This window comes from Budorcas taxicolor, chromosome 6 (genome assembly GCF_023091745.1).
Source record: "Budorcas taxicolor isolate Tak-1 chromosome 6, Takin1.1, whole genome shotgun sequence".
NCBI lineage: Eukaryota > Metazoa > Chordata > Mammalia > Artiodactyla > Bovidae > Budorcas > Budorcas taxicolor.
The window spans coordinates 42518452-42540916 of record NC_068915.1 but is presented as its reverse complement, the minus strand read 5'-3'; the positions used below and the strand labels follow the sequence as shown (position 1 = coordinate 42540916).

The window sequence follows — 22465 nt, the reverse complement described above, 5'->3', positions numbered from 1 at the left end:
TGAGACACATGATCAAAAGCTCTGATGGTTTGGGAAAATTTCTTTGAAGAGGTGAATCTTGAGCTAATGGTCCAGATCCTTAGAAGGGAAAAGAAGTCAAGCAAATGATACAGGGAGGTAGCAATCAGAGCAAGGCCAGTTTGTCAAGGTGAAGGCTAATAGTCTTATGCATAGATTGACCGTTGAAGTCACCTGTCTGACCTTGTGGTTATAGGTGACCTCTTGAGCTTTTCTGTTTTTCATCTGTACAGTAGGATTCATAGTACCTCGAAGTTATTATAAGGATGGATTAGCATTTGAATTATCTATACCTCTTATAATTTATTTCTAATATAAATGGAGAACTTTGTATATACCATCAAATATATTTTAGTTTTATTGTTAAAGAATCTGAGAGTAACTAGAAGTAAGGACAGTTACCTGTAATAGAGCTTTATACAAGAGTGTATGAAAGGCAGACTGAAGCTTAGAACTGATTCAGTCCTAGGAGGCCGCTGGAAGACATTGATGTGGGGAAATGGCATAAATCATGATTTAGAGAAGAGCAATCTAGAAATAGGGTGCAGCATGCAAGGCAGGATTTTGAGGTAGAAGTTCTAGTTCTGAGATCGCCTATGCTTGACTCTTTCTCTTTGTAGCTTTTTAGGATGTTTCATCTGTTTTGTTCAAGTTAACTTTGAAAAAGCCATATGGGCTTAAGTACTGAGATTATTTCATCTCTACAGTAAGCAACGGGTCTCACTTGTCAGAACAGAACAAAGTACTTCTGCTTCTCAGTCAGCAAATTCGTATTTTTCAGTGTGTCCTTTAGCTCTGGGGGAAAGATAGATGGTCCAAGAATATGTTTTTAAATAAAAGATTGATTTGGTATACAGCTTTACTCATTGCTAGAAATCAGTTAAATCTATTATGGTTTTCTTTTTTTTAACTGGATTACAAACAGTTTTGTTTCAGTGCCTTTATTATCTTGATAGTTTTTAATTTTTGGTTTTGAGGAAAGTGTAAGAATTGGCAACCTGAGGCATTTATGGAGAAAAATTTGTTATGTTTTTGAGTAGTTATGAATCAAATAGTGAAAGAGGGAGTCTGAAGTTTACCATTTTCTTGACTTTAGTTCCAGATGGATTTATAGCTTTGATCTAGGGATTTTTGACCCAACAGCAAAAGTTCTTTGGGCAAAAGTGTTGTTTTAGACAGTGCTTACATTAAGGCAGGTTACTATACACTTACTTTTTTGTTTTGCCTCCTGCCTTAAAATCTAATATTGTTTCAAATTTTAAAGCCTGGATTGTCTCTTACATTTTTACCAATTCTCTGATACCTGTTGTGAGAATTTACAGGAGATAGAACATAATGGACATATATCCGGGTGAACCATTAAAACATAGAAATAACACTACCAAGTTTCCTACTTTGTGATTGATTGAGATAATTTTGTAGCCCATGTAATAGTAGATCATAACCCTCTTAAATGCAACAGTATGGCACATATAGAACTATATCTGACATATCCTTTAAATAGTGGTCTAAGAAAAATTAAGGCTTCCCACATGACTGTTTGGGTAAAGAATCTGCCTGCAATGCAGGAGACCCAGGAGACATGGGTTCAATCCCTGAGTCGGGAAGATCCCATGAAGAAGAAAATGGCAACCCACTCCAGTATTCTTGCCTGGAAAAGTCCATGGACAGAGGACCCCGGCGGGCTACAGTCCATGGGTTGCAAAGAGTTGGATACGACTGAGCAACTGAACTGGACTGAAGAAAAATTATCAGTACTAAACACATAAACATAAGCACATAGGAAAAATTAGCAGTTGTGGTAGCTTCTTAACATTCAGGAATGCATTGCAGTGGAGTTGCTTGTGATCATTTGGGTTGACATAGTTCTCGAGCATTGGATCAGGAAGCTTTGGATGTTCTGTGTGGGCTGCACAGCTTTCTGGGCTCTCTAAGCCAGGTTGTATGTTGCTTGTAAAGGCTGATAGCATTTGGTATTTCAGATATGGAGAATAGCATTTTCATTCTAGCAGGTGGAAAAGAGAGTGATTAGTTAAGGGACATGTAGTACATTTTTAGGTTAAGAGTCAGAGAAGCTCTCTATTACTAATATTTCCCACCCAATAGAGTAAATGTGAGAAAGAAATCAGTTTAGAGTAGATTACTTACTGTTCTAGCTCTTTCCTCTGTTACCTCTTCAGCTTAATTCCCTGGGTTACCCTGGAACTTTGGACCCTTAGACTCACTTGGCCTCTTAGCCAGGGAGCCTGGAAACCTTGGCAGAAGGCCTGTAGCATTCCCACCCAGACTTCTCATTGGTGATTTAGTGTAAAAATTGAAAAATGACATACGTCAGAGTGTTCAGTGGACTTGGGTGTGGTAGGTAAATTGATTGAATCTGTGTATTGATCTCTGCCTTTATTGATGGAGAAGTTCTGGGAAGTGAAGCCATTCTCCCAGAGGTCCCCACTCTAACCCTAGGAATGACTGGCAGAAAAAAGATGGAACTAATAATGGACTCCAGTGAAGTCTCTGTCCTTCACTTACGAAGTTAGGTTACAGAGTAGTTGTTAGGAGATCTAAAAAAATTAAAACTTTCCTTTTAATTTTCTTTATGGATTTTGATCAATTTAAAACCTGTGTTTTTCCCCTAAAAATTATACCTTTAATATCTTTTTGTCAATTGAGTTATATTTATAAGAACTTCCTTTCTACAATTTAAAAATTATTGATGTTGTTAAGTAATAAAACCATATAGAAAGATATGCAGGAAGAGTTGAATTTCCCCTTCGTCTCTTCAGACACACCCTTCTGAGATAGCATATACTGTCCAGTGTATATATTCTCAGATTTTTCTATTGCCCCTGCAAATATATAGGCATCCACACAGGGCTTTAAAAATGTGCTTTACTCTGGACTTCCCTGGTGATCCAGTGGTTAAGACTTCACCTTCCAGTTTAGGGGGAAAGTGTTTGATCCCTGGTTGGGAAGCTAAGATCCCACATGCCTTGTGACCAAAACCCCAAACATAAAATAGAAGCAGTATTGCAACAAATTCAGTAAAGACTTTAAAAATGATCTACATTAAAAAAAAAAATCTTTAAAAAGTGTGTTCTACTTGACAACTTACTTAAAAATTTTTTTACCAAGGTACTGTTATCTTTTTAGGAGAATACTATTATCTTTTCAGGAGGACGTTTTTGTTCATGCTTCTGACTAGCTAACAACAGAATATTCCACAAGTATAGAACAGTATGCTGTGCTTAGTCGCGCAGTTGTGTCCGACTCTTTGCGACCCCATGGACTGTAGCCCTCCAGGCTCCTCTGTCCATGGGGATTCTCTAGGCAAGAATACTGGAGTGGATTCCCATGGCCTCCTCTGGGGGGTCTTCCCAACTCAGAGATTGAACCCAGGTCTCCCACACTGCAGGTGGATGCTTTACTGTCTGAGCTGTGAGGTAAAAGAACAGTATGATTTAGTCAATTATTCCTGAGTTAAAGGAGGTACCATTTGATTCATTACCTCTTCCTTTAACAAGTCTGCCCTGGTAAACATGCCTGTACATACACAGATGCTGTATCGTACCCATTTAACTTACAGGAATGCAAATAACTATTTAACAAAAGGTAAGTAAATAAATATTAAGTGAGAGAGTAAGAAACAGCATGAGTGGGAGTGGGTGGATAATTCACCTGTCACTCCATTCAGTGAGCTGTATTTGGACACGAGAGAGTGACTTTGCTGTGAACACTGTCATTCTAAGTCCCATGATGCTTTTTTTGGTATAAGCATCTCAGAGTTGGAATGTGCTTTTAATGTATTAAGGGCTTCCCTGGTGGCTCAGAAGGTAAAGCGTCTATCTGCAATGTAGGAGACCCAGGTTCGATCCCTGGGTTGGGAAGATCCCTTGGAGAAGGAAATGGCAACCCACTCCAATACTCTTGCCTGGAAAATCCCATGGACAGAGGAGCCTGGTGGGCTACAGTTCACGGGGTTGCAGAGTCGGACACGACTGAGCGACATCACTCTCACTTTAATGTATTAAGGTATGTGTGAATTTTTATGGTCATCAGCCAGTTACTTCACTTGGTGTCTAGCCAATCAAATAGCAGTTTGTTCCAGCACTGGAGGAAAAATTGCTTTGTGTTGGGATTTACTGGGAGGATGGCATGTCTTTCTCCAATGTGATTCCTTCCTCAGTGACTTCCAAGGAAAAACAAATTAATAGTACCTAATAATTACCATAAAGCTTCCTAGCAATTAGAATCTAATGGTTCCTGTAAGATATAATCATTTTGTTTATACTTAAATCCTATACTTGTAATATATATTTTTATTTCCAACTACTACACTCTTTCAAATGTCTAAAAATTACAAATAATTGTACAAGGAATCTCCATGTACCCATCAGTCAGTTTCAACACTTAGCAACTCATAACCTATCTTGTTTTAGTTCCACGTCACATCTCTTATCTTCCCACCTACATTATTTACAGTAAACCCTAGTAATCTTATGATTTCACATAGGATACCTTGATAAAAGTACAGTTGTTCATTTTAATTACATCCAGGTTACTTAAAATGTTTCGAGTTGCATTCCGTCAGCCGTAATACCCTTTTCAAAATCCACATTTGGTGTTCACTCTGATAGGCCAAAAAAGAAAAAGGCATTGCTTTCATGATTCTTTTAATGTGAAAGTATTCTTTTTATTTTTTAAGTTCCTTGGCAATTCTTTCATGAAGATCAAAATTATTTTACCCAGCCTCTTTTCTATTAAAAAAAAAAATCCTAAGATATATGTAAAATAATGTTTTTACTGAAGTCCACTATAGATTGCTTTTGAGGGATTGGTGTTTGTGCAATGTTAAGTCTTTCCGTCCAGAAATACGTCATTGCAGGTGTCATGGAAACAGCTCACCTCTGCCCCCTTCAAGTCTCTTCCCTCTCCCCACTGGGGAATCCTTCTACCCAGTTGTCACTTTTTTCCATGCTTAAAGGATTTAATTCAGCCTCCGGAGGCGAGGCAGGCCTCCCTGCGGGTCTCAGGACTTCTTCCGTGAGAATTCTAGGTCCAAACTATAGCATTCTTGATACAATGACAGGCACTGAACAGATCATGTGATGGTTGGGTCATCCTGCCATTTTCCTGGAGCCCTTGGTAGCAGTTCCTAAAGCTGAGGTCTATATTCTGAAAGCCAGCCACTGCAATTGAGCACCTTCTGTATACCCTGGCTTCTTACTGGCTGCCAGAGGTACCCAAGTAAATAAGACACACAAGTCCTTTCTGTCCTGGAGCTTATGAAAGTCGAGCATGGAAGAAATCACAAAAAAATGATCTGTACAAACTACTCATATAGTAGCATAAGGTGTTCTACCATTTATAGCAAACTCTGCAAGTGTTTATATATTTATTAAAGCCACGGATACAAGGGGAAACCAGAGAGGTAAATAATCTGCCCAAGGGCAACACTGAATTCTATCCCAAATCTTTGATTAAACCCTGGACCCATTTCACTCTTCCAGTATATTTTAGTAGGTGACTGTCAGCTGCTGCTGCTTATTCGTACCATCCTTTCCTTTGTTTTTAAATTTTTGTTTCCTTAAATGAAACTGAGTGAACTCCTGAAGAGCAGTTTTAGTTGCAATTAAAAATCAGGTTCAGGAGTGTAACTTGCAGGTTCTACATGTTATTTAACAGAAAAATCCTTATCTAGCAGTAATTTTAAGTAATTTTATTTATTGCTTTATATAAGGTTAATTTTCTTCTTCAACTTTGGAGAAAATATTTACTAGATACTTCTTTCTATGAGATTTAAAACAACTTTCATAACTTCTTAGTAACAGTATTTAATGATAGGATGTTTTAGGAAATATAAAATAATATATAATTGTTCGCCTTTCTTACAGTGAAGTTACTTCCTTTTTTTCCAGAAACCTTTCAGGGAACTTGTTTTCTTCATTATCTCAAGGAACTTTTGATTATCTTGGCTCATTACGATCTTTGTAAGTAAGAATTTTTTCTTCCTGTTTTTGTAAATGTGTCTTGGTGTCTGAAAATTAAAAACAGCTATTATATGGCTTAAGAGACTTCATGGGAAAATCTTGTGATTTTGCAATAATTAGAATCTCACTTGAGAGTTTGCATTCACATTGAAAAACATACCATAAACCTTAATAATGTGTGTCAGGCTAGAGCAACCATTTTCTTCTTAGAGTACTCTTATCTCTCTAATTTATATTTAAATAGGTTGGTAATTTTTTTCTTTGTGTTTCCAAATTAGAAAATATTTTGTTTACCTAATTAAATCTCCAAAGTATAAAATAAGCCTCCCTTCTTATGAAGCGTTTATAGTTAGGACTTATGTTGTGCTTTGAGAGCTTTCCTGGTGACTTACACGGTAAAGACTCTGCCTGCAATGCAGGAGACCTGGGTTTGATCCCTGGGTTGGGAAGATCTTCTGGAGAAGGAAATGGCAACGTGCTCCAGTATTTTTGCCTGGAGAATCCCATGGACAGAAGAGCCTGGAGAGTCTCAGTCCACGGGGTCACAAGGAGTCAGACACAACTGAGCGACTAACACTTCACTTCATTTTATGCTTTAGAGATTAATTTTATCCTGTGACTCCATTCCCAAACTGAATTCACAGCTGATTACTGATATTTTTAGGCATGCTTACATAGAATGTCTGCTTTAGGAAGTCAGTGTATGGTCATATTTACACAGTTCTCTGTAGCTTTAAAATTGGCTGAGTTTTTTTTTTTTTACACCCCAAACCTGTTCTGTTAAGTGAGAGATTAGATTGTCTAGGAGTTACTTTCGAAGCTTACTGTATTTTCAGTAGACTTTAATGTGTCTCAAAGCATAACTTTTACTGATTCCTATTGGAATTACAGTTAAATACAATGGTTTTTCAAATTTTTATTGCATGTGACATACAGACTTGAGTCTCTTTTTCCAGTGAAAGATGTCTTCTCTGCCAGATGCCTGTTTGATGTATGCTCACTTCTTACCTTTCCCCTCTCCCCCTCCCCTTTCTTTTTCCTTTCCCTGCCCTCCTCTTCATCTTTAGTTTTATAAATTTATCATTTCAGTTTCATTTAGCAGCTTTCATTGGAATAAAGCCAATGGGTTAGGTGCTCAAGGGGGCTCCTCACCATCATGGCAGACATATGTATGTACTTCTAGAATCCCTACATCAAACTTTTTTTTTCTTTTTTTTAAATTTAATATTAATTTTATTTTTAATACCCAAAGTATTTTTTAATTGAGGTATAGCTGATTAACAATGTTGTGATAGTTTCAGGTGAACAGTGAAGGGACTCAGGCATACAGATGCACGCATCCATTCTCCCCAAACTCCCCTCCCATCCAGGCTGGCACATGACATTGAACAGAGTTCCATATGCTATACAATAGGTCTCTGTTGATTATCCATTTAAAGTATAGCAGTGTGTACATAACCTTCCCAGAGTCCTTAACTATTCCTTCCCCCCAGCAACCATGAGTTCTGTTTTTTAAGTCTGTGAGTCTCTTTGTGTTTTGAGAGTAAGTTCATTTGTATCATTTCTTTTTAGATTTCACAATAAGGGATGTCGTGATATTTCTCTTTCTCTGAGACAGATAATAATAATTATCTCATAATTATAAAATAATTTTTTTTGACAGGTAATATTTTCATATGCTTAAAAACCTGCAATCATTTTTTAGATCAAAGTAAAAGCCACTAACTTGCCGTAGTGAACAGGCTTTGGATCATCTCGTTCCCTGACTCTTCCCTGATCTCAAGTCCAGTCAAGTCCCCCTCTTCCACTGTAATCCTCCAAGATGCCAGGCAGGCATGCTTCTGCCTCAGGGCCTTTGCATTTGTGGGGCCCTTTGCCTGGAAAACTCTTCCACCAAGTGTCACCCATGGCTCTGGGACTTCCCTGGTGGTCCAGTGGCTAAGAGTCTGTGTTCCCATTGCAGGGGGCCTGGATTCAGTCCCTGGTCAGGGAACTAGATCCCACATGCCATAACTAAGAGTTGTGGCTCCTACACCCTGCATCAAACTCTTATCTGGTCTTTTTGGTACTATTAACATTCTTACCCAGAAAACTGCTTTTTAGTGAAAACACCTCCTTTTAGTGGGCTTATGTCAGCCATTTCTGTGAAGTTTAGGAAAATAAAGAGTGCAAAAATGATCTGACTTTTGAAACCCTAGATAGCAGGAATGTAGGAGGTATTTTCATGCAAAAATTGAGCAAGATTGTCAGTGTTTATAAAAGATAATGCTGTAAGCTCACCAGAAAGTGGTTCGTAGGAATTAGAAGTTAGTCATCCTAGTCAGACAAACAGAATATAACCATGCGAAGCAGTCATATGTTGCTTTATGCTGTCAGAATTAACAGGGTTTGCAGACATTTAAGCCAAGAACATGGCAGTGATGCTGGGAGAAATGGGGAAAGCGTCAGTTTCCAGCAATAGTGCCACGGACTTGATGACATACCCGTAGAAGTTTGATAGACAAGAGAAATGCGGATGTGATGTTCCAGTACCCTGGGCTTCAGAAGTGTGTTTCATAGGTGATGAATCAAGTTTGTTCACGTACCGTCTTTGATTGAAAGCAGAGTCAGTCCAGGATCAGGTGGGAAGGGGTTTTGGGGTCAGACATTCGACATCATCTCACTGGCTCACTGGGAAGGAAACCATAACCAGCTGATGTGCCCTAGGTGAGACTGAGCGGCTGTGTGCTTGCCACGCAAAGACTAAGCCAGTGTAAAGCAGAAGCACAATTTAATTCGTTTACCATACTGTCTAAATTGCATTTTGTGTGCTACAGAGAATTTCAGACTGAGTATCTGCTGTGTGATTGTAACATATTGTGGATGCATCGCTGGGTAAAGGAAAGAAACATCACAGTTCGGGACACACGGTGTGCTTATCCCAAGTCTCTTCAAGCCCAGCCAGTCACAGGTGTGAAGCAGGAGTTGTTGACATGCGGTAAGGAAGAGCAACTGAGAAAGGGTTAACTGTGTTTTACTTGCTGCCATGTGTTTCCTGACAAACTTCAGGATTCTTTTTATACGTTGGAACCGACTGTAGCCATCACTCTTCATGAATTTGATAGTATTTAGTTTTTGTCAACAGTTAAGTCAGTTGGATTAAAAAATGTTTTTTTCAATTGGCATTTAAAGTTCTTAGGTTCTGAACAGCTTTCTTAATGAAATTCAATTTCAATAAATAGTATAGATCTTCACATTTTCTTATAGCAAGTCAGTAATTTGTTGATAGTACTAAAATCTCAGGATGCAATCATGCATTTTATTGATAGGGTATGAATTGATACAGCCTTTTTGAAGGGTGGCTTGGCAGTATGTATCAGTGTTCTTAAAGAATTGGTACAACTTGATATAGCTAATTCTGCATGTAGGGCTTAATTCTTGAGAAATCATCAGCTAGATTTTATATATGAACATATCTTAAATTCTGAAAAATAGGGCATTGGCTTACTTATGACAGTCCATTCAATGAAATAGCATAAAGCTGTTGAAAATCATGGTTTTCCAGAATACCTGAAGACTTGAGGGAAATAATACATTTACCATCTGTTTAATGAAAAACAAAACACAGAAAAAACAAGAAACAGTCCTTAAAATGATAGAGAGAGGTTCTTCTTTAGTCTCTGTGCTTGGAAATAAACAACCCTATCAGTTTTTTCCTTTTATTTTCATCATTATTATTGTTTCACGTGTGAAGTGTGCTCATTGGATTAAAGATTTATGAAAAGAAATAATGTGTACACATAAGAAATCACCTTGGTGTACACTTTGTTTTATTTTTTTTTTGGTGTACACTTTAAATGTCTTCTAATTTTGTTAATTATACCTCCATAAAGCTAGGGGGGAAAGAATGAAAAAACTGAAAGAAGGAAAAAAAAACCTAAAACCCATACTTACATTCTTATCACTCATAGGTAGCTAACATCAAAGATATCTTGGTATACATATCAATTTTCTACCTTTTTATAATGTTTTATCCAAAATACCATACTCTAGTGTTATTTTGTATCATTTTTAAACTTCCTAAATGATGCAAACTTGTTTCCTCATCATACTGATATAAAAGATGCATACCAATTCATTTATAGATATATAGCCATAACTTTTACTTTTACATTATAGGGATATAGCCACAATAATTTCCTTACTACTGCATATTTAGGTTGTTAATTTCTCACTCCATAAATATTAACAAGATTAATTTCCTTACGTACGTCTTTACGTGTCAGCTATTTAGGATAGCTTGCTACTAAAAGTAGAATTATTGTGTTAGATTCTGAATATCTTAAAGGTTTTTAATGAGCCATGATATTTGTGTACATTTTTGCATATGTAGTCTAAAATTTCCTTCTTTTATTTTTCTTATTGGAAAGAAATATATCAGCTTTGTAAAAGTGACATGAAATGGTTTAATTTTAATTTTATTTAACGGTGTTTTCATCTGGGATCCTCTTAATTCAGCAACATCTTTGTTGATGGTAAAACTAGAATGCTGATTACTGAGGAATTTGTCAATTAGAACTTCCATAATTTTAAGCTCTGTAGTGTGAATGTAGTCTTTGTTTACTGAGTCTTTATGCTGCTGTCTCTAGATCCTCCCCTTGAATTACCGTCTTTCTACATGACTCCGTCTCATCGTCAAGTTGTGTTTGAAGGAGACAGCCTTCCTTTCCAGTGCATGGCTTCATATATCGATCAAGACATGCAAGTGTTATGGTATCAGGATGGGCGAATAGTCGAGACTGATGAATCCCAAGGTATCTTTGTTGAAAAGAACATGGTTCACAACTGCTCATTGATTGCAAGGTAAACTCTTTTAGATGAGGAATTGTCTCTGTAGATTTTATTTATCATCTCAGAAATTATACTGTTTAGTTGGCGTTTAAATTAGTATTTTACCTTCTTGCATTTAAAAAGCAAATGTCTGACATTTCTTTTTCTGATTGTTATTTATCTTCGAAAGTGATCTTTTCTTTATCTTTTCCATCTAGTTTTGAGGGTAAAAAAAGCATAAGATAGAAGGGAAATACTTTAAAAGTTGGAGACTTTTCGTTTAAAGTTTCAAGAGGAAAAAATGTAAACTTTTTTTTTTTTTTTACCAAACTTAATTTCCTGCTTTACCAAACTATTTCCTGCTGCTATTAATAAGCTCAGAATTTCATTTTTAGGAATCACCTAATTTTCACTGTCTTAAGATTAATGTTGCATTTTATGATACTGCCTTTTTTCATCCTGTTAGTATAAAACAGTATACCACCTGTTAACCTCATGTTTGGTGCAAGTGCTGCAATAGTTAGTTCGAATGAAGTTAAAGTACAAAAAACAGGATAAAAATAAATATGTTATCACTCATTGTATTTTATTTTGGTGATACGGTAATCTGTAGGCATTGAATTTTGTCTTTCCTGCTCTCTGCCTCTGTTTCTGAGTATCTCTCCAAGCCTTTTCTATGTTTCTCTCTTCTCTTTTTATCAATTTTATGAAGCTAGACCTCAACTTGAATATTTAAGGATAGAGCTATAACTTTCTACTGAGGCACTTTATGTAGTATTACAAAAGTACCATGAAAAAACTACCAAGAAACTCATAGTTCTCTGAGTTCAGACACAGGTCTGGGAATTTTGAGGTTTGAATATTCTATTTCATAATTTCTCTTTCTCTTCTGTGATTTCCTTAGAGGCATATTTTCATTTATGTCTTTGAACTTTTATAGCAGAAACCCTTATATCCTTGCCTCTTATTTTAGTGTCTGGGTTATATGGGGGTCATCACCCTGCTTATTTTTTATGAATAAGGTTTATATTTTCTACTTTAAAAAGTATTATTTATATGTTTGGTAATATGGGATTGCATCCTAGATACTGTGAATGATTTGCTGTGGAGAAGCTGACAAGGTACGGCTTATGGGACAAATCCGGCCTATGAATTTTTTTTATAGTTTTAAATGGTTACTTTTCAAATGGTTATACAGATAACCTCCAGAATAGTACTGCTTCTCGGCCAGCAAAACCTAAAGTATTTACTGTGTGGCCTTCAAAGAAAATGTTTGCTGACCCCTGACTCTGGATTCTTTTGTATTCTTCTCAAAGACAGCTGGTTTTGTTTCATTTAGCAATTCACTTTTGGTTAAGCTAAAACTCCTGGATCTGGCTTTTGTGTAGTAGGCAACCACTGAAATCTGCTTGGTGTTTGCCGTGTCCGCATGTAGGTCAGGGATCAGTTAAAGAACTGGGTGAATTATATATGCACAAGTTTGGGCTTCTAGCCAGGCTCCTTTCACCTCTGTCTTTGATTTTTCAGCCACTCAGATTTTGAGTTTCTTTTTGAATAATGCCTGCCCTTGGGCAAAAGTCATTTAAAAAATTTCCCGGTTACTCCCCAGGGCCAGTCTCTTCTTCCTAAAGTCAGTTCCTCGTTGGCTTCTGCTGGCTTTGGATCACTCACCACATGTTCAGATAGTTGTCCTGCTGTAGTTTGTCTACAGCATATAGCTGTTAAATGCAGGGAGTGCGGTTTGATAGGAGCCAAGGAAGGAATGGCAATCCACTCCAGTATTCTTGCCTGGAGAATTCCACGGACAGTCCATGGGGTCGCAGAGTCGGACATTGAGCAACTCACACTTTCTGTCACTCTGCTATTACCAGAAGCAGAGTTCGCTTGCTAGGGGTTAAGACTGTTAGGAAAGTTGTGTCTGTTCTTTGCATTAGTGTCTGAAGTCCCAGTGGGAAGAGTCTGTTACCTTGTTTTCACTGTGGTGATAATTTCACAAGTGTATGCATATATCTGAAGTTACCAAATTGTATACTTGAAGGAGTTTATTGTCTGAGTAGACAATAATGGACATACAGTACAACAGTAAAGCTGTAAAAATGTAATAGAACTCTTGTCTGAATAAAAGCTTTATTTTTTAAAATTTTACTGAAGTTTAGTTAATTTATAGTGCTGTGTTAATTTCTGCTATACAGCCAAGCACCTCACACACTTTTTCAGATTCTTTTCCATTAATGGTTCATCACAGGATATTGAATATAGTTCCAAGAGCTTCAATTTAGGGTTCTTAAATTTTGTAACAAGTAACCAGATTTACTTTATAAATTCATTTCTGTAAGTCATGTTTAACTTAATCTAAATTCCTTTAGCATTAAAAAAAATTAATTCAAAGGATAGCAACTTTGCATAATGGTTTTTTGTTGGTAGGAATACTTACCAAAGTGAAAGTCTTTCGCATGAAGACTGGGACGTCCTTTACCTGGAGTTAGCTCCAGAATAATAGAAAATTGTAGGAGAAGGAAATATGTGGTTATTGGATTGGTTAACCTGATAGACCTCTTGATTCTTTATTGGTCTTTGCATGTCATTGAGCCTTCATTAATAAGAACTGGAGTTTGTATTTTTCCTGGACATTGCAATTGAAGCTACCCCCTTCTTCTTAAATCTCCTAATGTATTATGTTGAGGATTCTTGAAAAATTTATTCTGATAATTGGTTTTAGACGTTGAAGGTATTGCTGAAAGTTATCTTTAAAAAACGTTAGGATCATTTTCCCCAGAGAGTGTGCTCTGGGATGCTATAGTGAATGGACAGAGGTGCTGTGGGGTATTCTGAGTGTTTGAGCATGGTGATACTGGACACTTCTGGACATCTCACAGCTACCAGCTCTGGGCAGTTACGGTGTTGACATTACATCATGCTGCCTCCCTTTTGTTTGTGTCATATCTTAGATACTGGTATTTTGACAATAACTATGGTACAATGCAAGTACTGTATAAAAATCATTTTGGAATAAGAAATAGAGATATCATTGTTTGTCTGATCTGTATCTGATTAATTTTGGAGTGCCCAGTAAGCGTGCACAACCCATTAGGAAGCAGCTGTGGTTATGTAAGAATGAAATATTTATTTTAAATTGATTTTTTTTTTCAAATGGCTCTAAGGTATTAGGACATATATACACAGTTTTAGGATTTTTTGTAGTCATTGCAACCACCGTAAGTGTTTCTTTTAGGCTAGGGGCACTGTGAAAGTTATCTAGTCAGTGAAGGTACCATGAACTGAGAGAAAATATGGGGACTTCTGGATTTGAGAATGCTTTTTATTGCCCCAAATTTTTATATACTTCCTCCTGGTTCAGTAGAGTCATATAAAGTAGAATTCTAGTTGGCAAAGTTTTGGTTATTTAAATTTAATGTCAAACTCTTCCGTGTCATTTTACCTTGAGTATATTTATTTTAGTAAGTTAATTTGTTCGACTTTGTAAAGATGATAAACATTTTCTTTGGTTCAGAATCATAGTCCCTCAAAGTCTTTATTAGAGCATTTGTTGTTGTGTAGCCGTTAATGATTCAGGAAGCTACAAAAATGGGTATTAACTTCAAGACATTCTTTAGTGAGTTAATTAAAATGATACATGCTTTATGTCTAATGATTTATCTGTATCTACATAAAAGCAAAGTATAGTAGATCATGTGGGGGGAATAAAGGTTAATTGAAGATTCTGCCATTTGCTCTTTAATTAATAGGTTTTACATTAGAGAATTATGATGTCATCTTGAAAGTTGAATTTTTTGACAGCTGTTAAGAAATATAGCTGTTATTAGAAGATGAAGTATACTTCTAAATGAAAAGCTACTTTTTTAAAAGCCTTAATTGGTAATTTATTAAATCTTTTTAGAGACTTAATAGGTTTTCCCCCCTTTTCCATAAGATATTTCATTTAAAATATTAATTACGCACTTTATATTAGTCTCCTTCATGCTTGAATATTTTCCATAGAATCTGAATATTTTCCGTAGAATTCCCAAATTGTAACCTGGTAACTTCTCTGTTAGTTTTTTTAATTGTTAGGCTTTTGATTTTTTTTTTCTCTTTTTTTTTTTTATTGCAGTGTAGTTGATTTACAACGTTGTGTTAGTTTCAGGTATACAAGATGATTCATACATATATTCATTCATATGTATACCTGTGTGTATATATACATTTTCCAGATTCTTTTCCCTTATAGGTTATTGCAAAATATTGAGTTCCCTGTGCTATACACTAGGTTGGTTACCTGTTTCATGTATAGTAGTAGCATGTATATGTTCATCCCAAACTCAATTTAGCCCTCTTCCCTCCTTTCCCTTTGAGAACCATAAGTTTGTTTTCTATGTCTGTGGGTCTGTTTCTGTTTTTATCCCTATATGTGAAATCTAAAGAAAAAGATATGAATGAACTTAGATACAAAATGGAAAACCCACAGCGTCTCCGTTAGTTTTGCTGAAGGCAGGGCCGTGGTGTTTCTGTTCTGGAGCTTGGTCTCCCTCCGTGGCATGGCCTGCCCTGCCTTTTCCTAGAGTCTCAGTGCCACTGCCCTCCATTCATTCTTACATTACACCTCTTGACTTGCTGCTGAAGTGCTTAAATGGAGGGATCATTTTTTTAATTCATTTTTATCTAGCAAGCGCTTAGCCTCCAGCGACAGTCATGTTTGCTAAATGCATGATCGAAGCACATGTTGTCTCCCTTCTTGCCTAACCAGATTTTCTCTCTTTAAACTCTTTCTTCATGCAGTGCCCTAACCATTTCTAATATTCAGGCTGGATCGACTGGAAATTGGGGCTGCCACGTCCAGACCAAACGTGGGAACAATACAAGAACCGTGGATATTGTGGTCTTAGAAAGCTCTGCGCAGTACTGTCCTCCTGAGAGGGTGGTGAACAATAAAGGAGATTTCAGGTCAGTGACTTGGAGAGTGCGGAAAGGGGCTGATTTGCCTCAGTTCTTTCTATTCTCAAAGGCGTAGATGTATGTAATTGGTCTCCTGTCTTCAGTAAGAATTTGAGAAATATATTCACATATATATCCTTATATTTCTAAGGACTACCCTTTAGAATGGTGATTTCAGAATCATTTATGGAAACTAAAAGTAAAAACAGGTGCCTGAACTTTATCTCAGATCTGTTGATTGATGAGTCCCTGAAGGTTGAGCCAGAAGTGTTTATTTTTATTTTGTAGTTTTGTTGTAGTAGTTAAGAACCACTACCTTAGGAAACATTTTGGAAATTCCACTCAAATAGTGTGAAATTCAGACAGGTTAACAGCATTTCCTGTTTCTAAGGGGCTTTTTTTGGATGGCCTTTGGAAGGTTTTGTTGTGTTAATTCAGTTTTATCTGCAGACAGTTGGTAGACATTGTACTTAGCAGAAACACACACCCAATTTCCCTCCCCTATGTGGTTCTTCTAGCAATTAAACGAGGGCACTTTGAGAAATGAAAGCTGTTGGGTGGCCTGAAAGCTGGGAAGCCAGTAGTGTTGGATTATGTTAGGATAAGCAGATTGAGTTAAATGAATTTGTGAGCGGTAACAACTTTTACTTTAGACTCCCCTTACCTTCAAAGTTGCTTTAAAACATTGTCTTTAAACTTATTATTTGTCTAAAATGCTTTATGTTCAGGATTTTAATAATCAGTTTATAGTTAATATAAATGAAGGGAAATATGTAGCTCTTTAAAGCAGCATAGAGATTTTTGAATACACGGTTTAATTTACACCGTTAAGTGATTGGTATTTTTGCTGCCTTGTGGCTATAAGTCTGATTTTTAAGGATAAGAAAAAAAACCTCTGTTGTTATTCTTCCAAGTCCAAGGTGAAGAAGCAGTAACAACTTTAGCTCAGCTAGTTCTTCATTGATTTTTTTTTAAATTAAATTAAATGCCTTTTGACATTCCTTTCTTCTCCCCCATTTAAAATTTTTCTGGATATGAGTGTGTGGAAATCATAATTTATTGTTGCCAACAGATAAGTCTTTTATGTGGATTAACTGTTAACTTATAATATTTATACAGTATACTTTGAAGTGAAATAGATACCATTTGTTAATTTTGTTACATTCAATGCCTTTATTAAATAATCATAGTATATTTTCTATTTATGGTGTATTATCTGTCTTTGCTCATAGTTTCGGAGTGTTTTCATTTTTAAAAATAGAAGAATCTGTTTAACTGATTAATGAATTATTTATCTTTTGACACTCCTTAAGATATAATACAGTTAGAACTTCCACTGCATTAGTAAGATTTAGTTTAGCATTGCTTGATCTATTTATACAGTTTTTGATAATGCATTACATTTTGGTGTGGCTGATATTATAATTTAGAAGTTCATATGTTGTAAGTCATCTGTAGCTTTTATTAAATACACTATTTTCATTCCCAGTTTTGGAGAAATAGAGCTCAAATAACAAAGATTTCTCCCAGGCCAGTTAGTGCTGATTTCATGCCAGCAGGTTGGTATAGTCACTTGCACAGTACCTATGCAATTTATCTGGGCTTCACTCAGATAAATTCGGTTGTATATGTTATTGAATGTTTTCAAGACCACCCCCCAAGTGCAAAAGTTTGTTGAAAGGACTCACAGGACTCAGCACGCAGCTGTGGTCACAGCTCAGGTATAGTGATGTAGTAATATACCTAGCCGGATAATAAGGGGAGAAGACGCAGATGGATTCTGGGGCGATCAGTGTGTAAGTTCTTGATTATCTCTGCCTCCCAGGAGGCTTATGCAGAGCCTACCCCTCCTCCAGCCTTGAAAAGGCAGCAGCCTCTGTGTAGTGTTTTTGACCAGGAAAGTTCACTGGAGTCTCAGCATCCAAAACTCCTTTTGGGAAATGTTCATAAAGGCAACCTCTGTCTATCTCATTCCAAAACTTTAGACCCCCAGGATGAAAGCAGGTGCTCAGCGCAGACCATATGGCTTCCCCAGACTGTCTAGGTAAAGTGAATCACTCTTACCAGTTAACTGTGAACACAAAAAGCCCCAAATTCCTGGGTGCCACCTAAGGGCCAGCATTGCAGGCAGGCCACTTTAAGGATGGCAGTCCTTTCTGCAAGTATACTAACTCTCTTTCTGTGAAAGGCCAAATTCTATTCGTATTGGAAAAGATTCTGACCTTATATACCTAATGGTTATATAAGCTAACGATACAGTAACAATAATTAAAGAAACATAAGACCGTTTGGTGCACCATTTTTCTGTTCTGCTTGATAAGGTACAATTTCCGTGGTTATATTTAGAATATTGTAGGAAAATGTTCTGTTATGGCATTAAAATTTATTACAATGGTTTTAGTTCATTTTAACTTCTTTTGTGTTTGTCTTTATTATTAAAGGAGTTCTGTCTCTTGAGTTTCCTCTGATTCTGTGTGACATGTCCCGATCCTTGACTTTCCCCTGCTGCTCCTTGTGTCAGGGTAGGTTCTCTTGTGTCTTCGTCTCTCTAGGTGGCCCAGAACACTGGCAGGCATCACCGCGTACCTGCAGTGTACTCGGAACGCCCATGGCAGTGGGATCTACCCTGGGAACGCACAGGATGAGAGAAAGGCCTGGCGCAGATGTGATCGAGGTGGCTTTTGGGCGGATGATGATTATTCTCGCTGCCAGTATGCGAATGATGTCACTAGAGTTCTTTATATGTTTAATCAGGTAACTGGAAAGTCTTCAGATCTGCTGAGGTTGCTAATAAGATGTGGTGCTCACACCAAATACAGTTTTTTAAATACTGGTGAAGCGTAAGGATTTGGTGTCTATACTTTCGTGGACTGTGTCTTCGGGATCAGACCTGTTCTTCTCAACCAGTATTCAAGGCCCTCTCTGGCATTACCCTTCCTTTCCAGGCATGGCCTGGCTTTATGTCTTTGCTTGAGTAACTTAGCATCTGTATCCCCAAACAGAATCCCAACCATTCTTCAAGAGTACCGGGGAGGCCCCCTCTTCAGTTCCTTTTATAATCCCTTTGTCACAAGAGATGCCTTGTTGTGCTTGTCCTCATCTCTGCTTCTGTGTCTTTTTTAAAACCTTAGCCGATTATAAGCAGCTGGCAGGGGTTTCTTTTACACATTTTTTAATGCTTCTTTGCACCTGATAAACACTTCGTAATGGTTGGTGCTGAGTTGTGTTTAATAATAAACAAATGTAAAACATTACAGGCCGTGCATGGCAGTATAGATATGTGCTAAATAAGTGGTTCGTACTCCCAGGTGGCAGGAGTTCCAGGAGAGATACTGATCCCTCCTGGCTGGAATACTTGGGAAAGGTGTTACTAGGCAATTAGAATTGAGTGTATATAGGATTTAGATAGATAGAAATGAAGAGATGGTGCAGGCTGCTTCCCTGATTTTTCTTTTTCTTTTTAAACTTTTAACTTTGTTTATTTTTATCTTTTGGCCGTGCTGTAGCATGTTCAAACCCACATCCCCTGCACTAGAAGCACAGTCTTAACCACTGGACCACTAGGGAAGTTCCTCCCTGATGTGTTTTTATGTATTGTTTTATTTCATTCTAAGTTAAAGAAAATTCCTTCAGTTAGTTTCCAATAAAATTTGTCTTCTCAGTTTTGGAAAAAGCATTTTAGGAAGGTCATAGTGAATCGGTGATAGAGAGTTTTGAAATTGCCATGTTTTGAAATGCAAAGGTAAGCTGCAATATGGGAGACCTGTGTTCGATCCCTGGGTTGGGAAGATCCCCTGGAGAAGGGAAAGGTTACCCACTCCAATATTCTGGCCTGGAGAATTCCATGGACTATACAGTCCATGGTGTCACAGAGTCGGACACGACTGAGCAACTTTCACTTCACTTGCTAAGTGCTTCTTTTTTGCTTTCTTGATACAGATGCCCCTCAATCTTACCAACGCTGTGGCTACAGCCCGACAATTATTAGCTTACACTGTGGAAGCAGCCAACTTTTCAGACAAGATGGATGTTATATTTGTGGCTGAAATGATAGAGAAATTTGGAAGATTTACCAAAGAGGAAAAATCAAAAGAGGTATTTTCTGGTTTGGATTTGTAGCATATAGTATGTCAGCAAATGGTCGTGTGATAGAGCTGACTCTCTATTTTTAAAGCCTACTTATGTTTGCTGTATTTGAACTAAATATACCTTTTTATTTCCAGAATTGTCATTGAGAAACCTATGCTCCATCTGTCATGGGGACTTGTTGGGAGGAGTAGAGGTGGATTGTTAGTTCTTGGAAATTAGGTACCAGGGTAGGGCAGAACCAGCCTGTGAGAAAGCAGCTTTTTCTGCATCTATGGTGTGTGTGAGTTGGGCTGCATCTCTCAGGCTGCCTGGGATTTCCCTTCTCCCCACTGGTGTGTTTTCATCTTTCTTCTTTGTTTTTTTTCAGTCACCACTTAAATTTGTTGGTTGAAGAAATCTTTGTATGCTTAACAATTTACAATGTTCAGAAAGTAGAATCTTTTTTATTCTTCTATTAATTTTTTAAATTTAATTTTAAATTAGAGGGTAATTACAATATTGGGATAGTTGCTGCCATACATCAACATGAATCAGTCATATGTGAAAATATGTCCCCTCCCTCTTGAAACCCCCTCCCACCCCCTCCCCACCCCAGCCTTCTAGTTCGTCACAGAGCACTGGCTTTGGGCTCCCTGTGTCATACAGCAAACTCCCACTTGTTCATCCTTCTTCATGAGAGTTTTAGTTCCCCAGATCTTGTGTTAAATTGCTTTGGGAATGTCCTAGAGAAAATGTAAGACTATTTTAGCACTTTTAAAACAAAATTCCAAATGATTAAGATACACGAGGCATGAAAATTTAGTGACTTTGAAAAGGGGCCATGTTCAAGCTATGATATTCCTGTCCACATGATACCCTTTAGGGGAAGACATTGACAGCTACTGTTTTCAGAATGAGTGAGCGGCAAATAATGTTTTGAATAAGTTTTTAGCTGCAGATTAACATGTTTTTAAACTTTATTTCCAGCCAGGTGAGAACTTTTATATAAACTGTTTCTCTTGTGATGGAATCACATAAAAATGAATTTTTGAGCTAGAATAAACCTAGATTAGGTCATACACTGAAGCCTAAAGAAAATTAAATAATTTCTCTAAGGTTTTAGAGCTAAATTATGTAGGGCTGAAAACAACCCAAGAACTTCAGCTGTCTAATCCAGCAATTTTCTACTGTATCACATTTACTTTCTAGAAGAGCTTTGCTCTGTAATGGTATTTCAAAAGTATTGTGGGGAAAACACTGAACTAAACAAAGTCTTAATATATTTCTTTATGTGGGGCATCTCACATTCATTAATGTGCTAAAAGGTGGTATTGATTTGGCCAAAAAATTCATTCAGCTTTTTACACACAGTGGTATGGATAAACCCAAATGAACTTTTTGGCCAACCCAATAATATCCCTTGTTTCTCCACATAATTTAACCAAGGGAACTCTTTGCATGTGGTATCTACTAATGTCTGACATTTTGGTGATAAATTTTGAAATTGCAGCTCTAGTACATTAGATACTTTACTTGATGTAGGATAGCTGATAAAGGAAAGAAAATAGTGACATGTTTATAAATGGGATTCAGAACACCAGACCACCTAATGATGACATGGCATTTCGCTGTTGTTATCTGAACTTCAGACTTTAGATTCCTAACGAATTGTTCCTTTGCTTGATTCTGTCCTTGGGCCATAGCCCGCTTCCCATGATGAGTTTTTCTGGTGCTGGGAGGAGCCGTGTGAATCCTGGCTCTGTGGTAATACTGCTCTCCCTTGTTGATTATAATCACAGGTTAGGTGCCCACATGATTAGAAGTCATTCATGGAGGCTGGATGTTTCAGGTCACTAGAGTAATTGGAATGGCTTTTGGAATTTGTACATAGGGAAAGTTCCTGCCATCATGTGACAGACCAAAGTTTATCCCCTGGCAGCTCTGTTCTGGTGTGAGGGACTTGTGTACTCCTCCCAGCTCGGGAGCAGCAGTGTGGTGCCCTGAGGTGTACGTTTCATTGTGTTGCTGCTGTGTGGGAAGAATGGTCTGAATTTTTGTTGCTTTGTCATGTTCTTAGGGGGAAGCATCTTGTTGAAGACTGGAAGTGGACCTGGTTTGTGAGTTATTAACCATGAACCCTTTATGTTTAAAATGAGACATGATGTTTGCCCTGTTTAACTTGCAAAGTTTATGCAAGTGAGAAAATATAGGTGAAACTATTTTTATCATTGCAAAGCTAGGATATACTTTTTATAGGGTTAAGAAATTAGCATTCCTTTTTGTACGTGTGAGAATTTTCATTTATTTCTCTGTTTTAATTGAAGTTGAGTTGATGTGCAATACTGTATGTTGTAGATGCACAACAGCAGTGGCAGTTCAGTCGCTCGGTCGTGTCCTAGTCTTTGCAACCCCACGGACTGTAGCACGCCAGGCTTCCCTGTCTATCACCAACTCCTGGAGCTTGCTCAGACTCATGTCCATCAAGTCAGCCATGCCATCCAAACATCTCATTCTCTGTCGTCCCCTTCTTCTCTTGCCTTCAGTCTTTCCCAGCATCAGAGTCTTTTGCAATGAGTCAGTTCTTTGCATCAGGTGGCCAACATATTGGAGCTTCACCTTCAACATCAATCCTTCCAATGAATATTCAGGACCAA

At 37.4% G+C, this 22465-nt stretch overlaps 1 protein-coding gene across 2 annotated transcripts in view; it reads left to right on the top strand.

The window, feature by feature from the left end:
- ADGRA3 (adhesion G protein-coupled receptor A3) overlaps positions 1-22465 on the top strand; it is a 128608-nt gene that overhangs the window by 50599 nt on the left and 55544 nt on the right. The window contains exons 5-10 of one of the 2 annotated variants that reach the window (XM_052641894.1): positions 5931-6002; positions 8819-8979; positions 10631-10844; positions 15588-15752; positions 18296-18497; positions 19683-19838. In XM_052641894.1, the coding sequence (XP_052497854.1) occupies positions 5931-6002; positions 8819-8979; positions 10631-10844; positions 15588-15752; positions 18296-18497; positions 19683-19838 (970 nt within the window). Of the gene's footprint in view, positions 1-5930; positions 6003-8818; positions 8980-10630; positions 10845-15587; positions 15753-18295; positions 18498-19682; positions 19839-22465 lie in introns of those variants that run through there. The other variant, XM_052641895.1, reaches the window with a different exon arrangement.